General features: G+C 37.7%; 1 protein-coding gene across 1 annotated transcript; it reads left to right on the plus strand.

Moving 5' to 3' along the window:
* The first annotated feature begins 2,829 nt into the window (after positions 1 to 2,829).
* Positions 2,830 to 3,833, plus strand: LOC111556663 (olfactory receptor 5G3-like). The gene has a single exon (XM_023239741.2). The coding sequence runs from the start codon at positions 2,843 to 2,845 to the stop codon at positions 3,791 to 3,793; it is 951 nt and encodes a 316-aa protein (XP_023095509.1). The 5' UTR covers positions 2,830 to 2,842; the 3' UTR covers positions 3,794 to 3,833.
* Positions 3,834 to 5,885: the final 2,052 nt, after the last annotated feature.

Genomic DNA, 5,885 nt, shown 5'->3' on the forward strand with positions numbered 1-5,885 from the left:
AGAAAAATTCACACTGTTTTCTTAGGAATCTTCTTTGCGAAAAGATGTAGTTAGGAAATAATACTTGGTCTAAACGCCACTGATATTTTTCTTAATTTTGTCCCTTTAGGTGTAAACTCTTGAGGTTTTAGTTCTTTGGGGACCCAAGCTATTGTAAACTCCTGAGAAAATGTCCCTTATTCTGTACAGTATGTGTATTAATGTGCAGGTACAGTATCTCTTTACTCCCAGACTCTTCAAGATGGAGATTTGTCTTCTTCACCAAGTATTTAGAAAGTCATGTTTCTTGGAAGACGTTACCACCATAAAGGAAGTTAGTGTTCCGTTCTTCTAGAAAATGATCACTTTCTTTGAAGCAGTTAAAGGAGCTACATGCAGGATATCCTTAAAGAAGTGAGTACAGGGACCCCTAGATGGCTCAGTCGGTTAAGTGTCTGACTCTTGGTTTTGGCTCAGGTCATGATCTCAGGGTTGTGAGATGGAGCCCAGTGTTGGGCTCCATGCTGACCGTGGGGCTTGCTTAAGATTCTCTCCCTCCCTCTCCCTCTGCCCCTCCCCTGCTCATTAGTGCGTGCATACTCTCTCTCTCTCCCTCTCAAAAAAAAAAAAATAATAATAACTGAGTACATTGCATTTTGGATAATGTGAAGTTTTGAAATCTGGTGGAGGAACATCAGGATGAGTTTGAATGTCAGGAAAATAACCTTCCTAGCACAGGCTCTCTAAAGAGAGCAGACTTTGGCATTTTGTTCATATCCTCCTGAGACTAAACAACTGCTTTGTGTGACTTTTTTTAACTCAATTTCCTGCTTATTTCTTTGTAATATAAAGACATGGAAATGTTCATGAGGATTTCTAAGATCACAGAATGTAGTTATTGAAGGGGCATAGAGATCATTCTTGTTTTGTAAACACTCAAAATAACTTATTCAAAGAAAGAAGTAAGAAGGAAGGAAAGACGGAGAAAAGAAAAGAAAAAGAAAGAAAAGAAAGAAAGAAAGAGAAAGAAAGAAAGAAAAAAGAGAAAGAAAGAGAAAGAAAACAAAGAAAGAAAGAAAGAAAGAAAGAAAGAAAGAAAGAAAGAAAGAAAGAAAGAAAGAAAGAAAGAAAGAAAGAAAGAAAGAAAGAAAGAAAGAAAGAAAGAAGAAAGAAAGAAAGAAAGAAAGAAAGAAAGAAGAAAAAGAAAGAAAGAAAGAAAGAAAGAAAGAAAGAAAGAAAAGAACTTAGGAAGGAAGGAAGGAAGGAAGAAAGGAAGAAAGGAAGGATCAAAATTAAAGTAGTGTGATTGTGGGATGCCTGAGTGGTTCAATTGATTAAGTGTCCAACTTCATCTCAGGTCATAATTTTACCGTTTGTGAGTTTGAGCCCCACGTCGGGCTCTGTGCTGACAGCTCAGAGCCTAGAGCATGCTTCAGATTCTGTGTCTCCCTCTCTCTCTGCTCCTCCCCTACTCACTCATTCTCTCTCTCTCTCTCTCTCTCTCTCTCTCTTTCTCTCTCTCAAAAATAAATAAACCTTTAAAATTTTTTTAAAAAAAGAAGTAGTGTGATCGCACCATCCCAAACACAACACACCTATATTATCCATATTTGGATTGCCACAAACGAAAACATTTATGCCCTGTGTAATGTTCCTAAAGCCTATAATTACCTTTTTGACTTCTGAAAATATGTTCCATATGGCATGAAGCAAATAATCATGATAATGATAAAACAATCATAAATTAAATAGATACAGTCACTACTTATATCACGTATGAAGCTCCAAATATAATTATAGTATAATTCCACTGTAGTATATTGCTTTTATTTTAAGAGGACATTAAATGAAGTGATAATACCTGTTACTTAGAACCAATTGTTTTTCATATAAATTATCTTACATAGTGATCTTTCCTAGGCATTTTGAACAGCTTGATTTTTTCTTCCTTTACTAATGAGTCAAAACCTAACATTTTCTTGAGGGTGTTTGCTGAATAAAATATTACGCATTTGATATTTTACATACATAATTACAGTTATAGTTATAATGAATAAATTGTAATTACCTGACCAATTTCCATAAAAATGTCCCAAATCCGTTTATGGAATATATGGGAAATCACAAAAAAAAAACAACTCTACATTATTTAGATGCACCAAAGGCTTAATTTTCTACACAATTTCCATGAAAAGTTGCCATCTCACATTTGCCAGATCACTTGTACTCAAAGGCAAGGCCTCTCTATTTCTTCCATGATACCATTTGCCTTTATATGAATCACCTCTTTGTCGATTGTGTATTATCCTTTCCACCTGCCATTACCAGTGAAAGTACAGAGTAGACTGATAAGCCCATCTATGAACTATGTCCTAAGAATAATAGAATGGTAGTGATCCTTCAATAAGAACAGGAAATCTCCTGCTTAGTCTTTCCCAGATGTCTAATGTCAGGATCTGAATACCACACTGGTGAGATTTTGCAGCATTCCCAGTAAAGGTATTCTAAGAGAGTTTTGTTATCCCATAAGCCAGTAAAATGAAATATGGAGACTAATTCCCATTTCAAATATGATTTTATGACTTGAGGGAGATTTAAACCATACAGCTGAACTCTTCTTTTTATAGGAGAGAGTACCAAATCCAAAGAGATCAGGGATGAATTGTCCAAGTTTACACAGTATCTTTGCAGAACTCCCAGAACGAGTACACGGAAATACTGTCTTCCAGGTCAATAATATTTCCATAACTTTCTGTTAGAGACCTGTTTAGGGTAATCTGTCATTAGCTTAAAATATTATTTGTGACTATTGATGATTGATTTTTAAATGCTTTTGCTTCTTGTAACAGGTTAAAACTGACCAATGGAAAATAAGAATCAGACTGAAGTGACTGAATTTCTTTTCTTGGGTCTCACAGACATTCTCCAAGAGCAGATTGTCCTCTTTGTCATGCTCTTCATTGTCTATCTTGTCACCCTGGGGGGTAACATAGGGATGATCATTCTCATATGGACTGATCTCAGATTCCACACTCCTATGTACTTTTTTCTCAGCCACTTGTCCTTTGTAGATATTTGTTCCTCTTCTTCCATTGCCCCCAAGATGCTGTGTGATATCTTTGCAGAGAAAAAAGGTATCTCTTTCATGGGTTGTGCTACACAGATGTGGTTCTCTGGTTTCTTTGTGGCAACTGAATGTTTCCTCCTGGCTTCCATGGCATATGACCGGTATATGGCCATCTGTAAGCCCTTGTTGTATACACTCATCATGTCCCAGAGGGTCTGTGTGCAGCTGGTAGTAGGGCCTTATGCCATAGCTCTTCTAAGCACAATGACCCATACAATTCTCACTTTTCGCTTACCTTTCTGTGGTACAAATATCATCAATCACTTCTTCTGTGACATTTCACCACTGCTTTCCTTAGCATGTGCAGACACTTTGATCAATAAATTAGTGCTGTTCATCTTGGCTGGAGCTGTAGTAATGCTCAGTGGCTTGATCATCATGGTCTCCTATGTTTGCATCCTGGCGGCCATCTTGAAGATGCAGACTGCTGATGGGAGAAGGAAAGCTTTCTCCACCTGCTCTTCTCACCTGGCAGTTGTCTCCATCCTGTATGGGACTCTTTTCTTTATCTATGTTCAGCCTGGCTCAAGTCCCTCCCTGGATATCAATAAAGTGATTTCTCTGTTTTATACCGTGGTGATCCCCATGTTGAACCCCCTCATCTACAGCCTGAGGAACAAGGAGGTAAAAAATGCACTCAGGAGGAAGTTTGAAAGGAAAAATTCTCTAATGGTTTTGGCAAAATAGAACCCTGCCGTGTTGTACCACAGATGTTGGTGCAGGCTGTGTAGGAGAAAGATCACTGAAGTGGAAATCAGACGCTGCATGTGAATTTGTCCACTGCCAGGTCATAAGTGATTTGAAAAACGGACTAGTACTTAAATATTTTTTCTGCCCCATCTTGTTGTCTGTGACATGACAAGAGTTTCAAAACAAAATAGTGAAATTTGAGAATATTAATGTGAGAATATACTGAAGGAAAACTTAGGTGAATATTTTACTATCATGGATATTTGAATACTATTTTATCCAGACAAGAAAACCAAAAATTATAATAAAAAGTTCAGAGTACCACAAACAATATTAAAAGGTAAACAATAAAATGACAAAATGTTTGTGACATGTGCCAAATAATGAGATAATATCCCTAATAATGAAAGAACAGTCTAAAATTCAGTGGAAACAAAACTAGATAAATGGGGAAAAAATGAACACGCAATTCACAGAAATGGTGATCCCTACACAGAAATGTATGGAAAAAAGGTTCACTATCATCATTGGTCAAGTAAGTGAAATGAAATTAAAATGTCAGTGCAGTGCCTTTTAATATAGATGAAATATTATTAGTTTTCAATGACGATGAAGTTCCTGTTTGGCCATGTACATTCTGTATTTTCTGTTTATAGTATGAATTCCCCATTACCCAAAAAATCTGGTAGTTTCCATATAAAATGATCAATTTACACAGCATTTGACCTAGAATTTCTCCTTTATAAATCTGAACAACAGAAATGTAAAGGCCAATGAATAAGATTACATATATATAACTATTATGCATGGAAAAGTAAAATAAAGAAAATAGTCTGTTTTACATCATTATAAGAAAAGTCAACTTGTGTTTGTGTGTGTGTGTGTGTGTGTGTGTGTGTGTGCAAAATGCACAACAAATGAAAAGACTAGATAAGGTAATTATGGACTGACCTGGAGAGGACAATTGTATGCAGTCACTGTCAGGTGGAAAAAAACTCAAGCTGAAGATCAAAGTGTAGTTATGATCACTAAGAACAAGGACGAAAGCTGTATAATAAAATGTGCATGTGCATGCAGGTGTAAATGAGTACAGGGAGAACTATAAAGGATGCACAGCAAGCTGTTGACATTGATCACTTCAATGGGAGCTGCATTTGAGGTGGGAAAGGAGAAGTTTTATTCATGTACATTTGAATTGCTGCTTAATCACGCCCTCTGCCTTTACTTGGGCTCCATTTATATGGAGTTCCATTTACATCTTATGATTTCTGCTTTGCCAATTGTTCTTTATTTATTGGAGGATCTGACAGGACCCAGGGCATTAGAGCAGTCCTGGATACATACACACATGGTGGCTTCTGGGCAAGACTTCGCTCTTTATTACGGCCCACAAACATACCAGGAGCTCTTTCTCAAAAGCCATAGCATTCTTTTTGCCAATGGTATAGAATGGCTTCTGAAGCTCAGGACCAGCAGCATTCCCACTGAGGTTTGTAATAAGCTCCATGTTGCTTTTTTCCCATGACCATCACTTTCCTTATAGATCCTCTTGTATCACGTGGCCCAAGGGGCAGGGCTGCTTGTACTATGCCTGGATCTGCTGCAGAGCCTCTCCTGTTCTGCATCCCACTTAATGCCTACAGCCTTCTGTGCCATTTGGTATCCTCGTTGGAGATCTATTCCTAGCTGTGGAATATGCTGCCTCCAAGACCCAAAGAGGCCTACTGGGACCCTCTGGTTCTTTCTTCATAAATTTTACTTCGAATGGAGTATTCTAGCATACCCCTAACCACTGGACCTGTAAAACTCACCCAACATTTCAAGTTCCTGAATCCTAACAGGTGTTTGTGTGTTTGTGTTCTGTCTCCCACCCTCTGGAGCACAGGTGTCTTATCAAGGTCTCCAATGTTCCAGCATCTGCTTGTGTAACCTGCTCTATCAGCATGATATTACCAATATAGTAGACATTACAATTAGTATCCACTAAGTGTAGTAGGTAGGAGGCCAAATATCTTAGGGGGCCACATACCTGGAGACTATTTAGGAGGACAGGAGAGTTAATATAGCCTTGAGGAAAAATTGTAAATCA

Source organism: Felis catus, chromosome D1 (genome assembly GCF_018350175.1).
Source record: "Felis catus isolate Fca126 chromosome D1, F.catus_Fca126_mat1.0, whole genome shotgun sequence".
Taxonomy (NCBI): Eukaryota; Metazoa; Chordata; class Mammalia; order Carnivora; family Felidae; genus Felis; species Felis catus.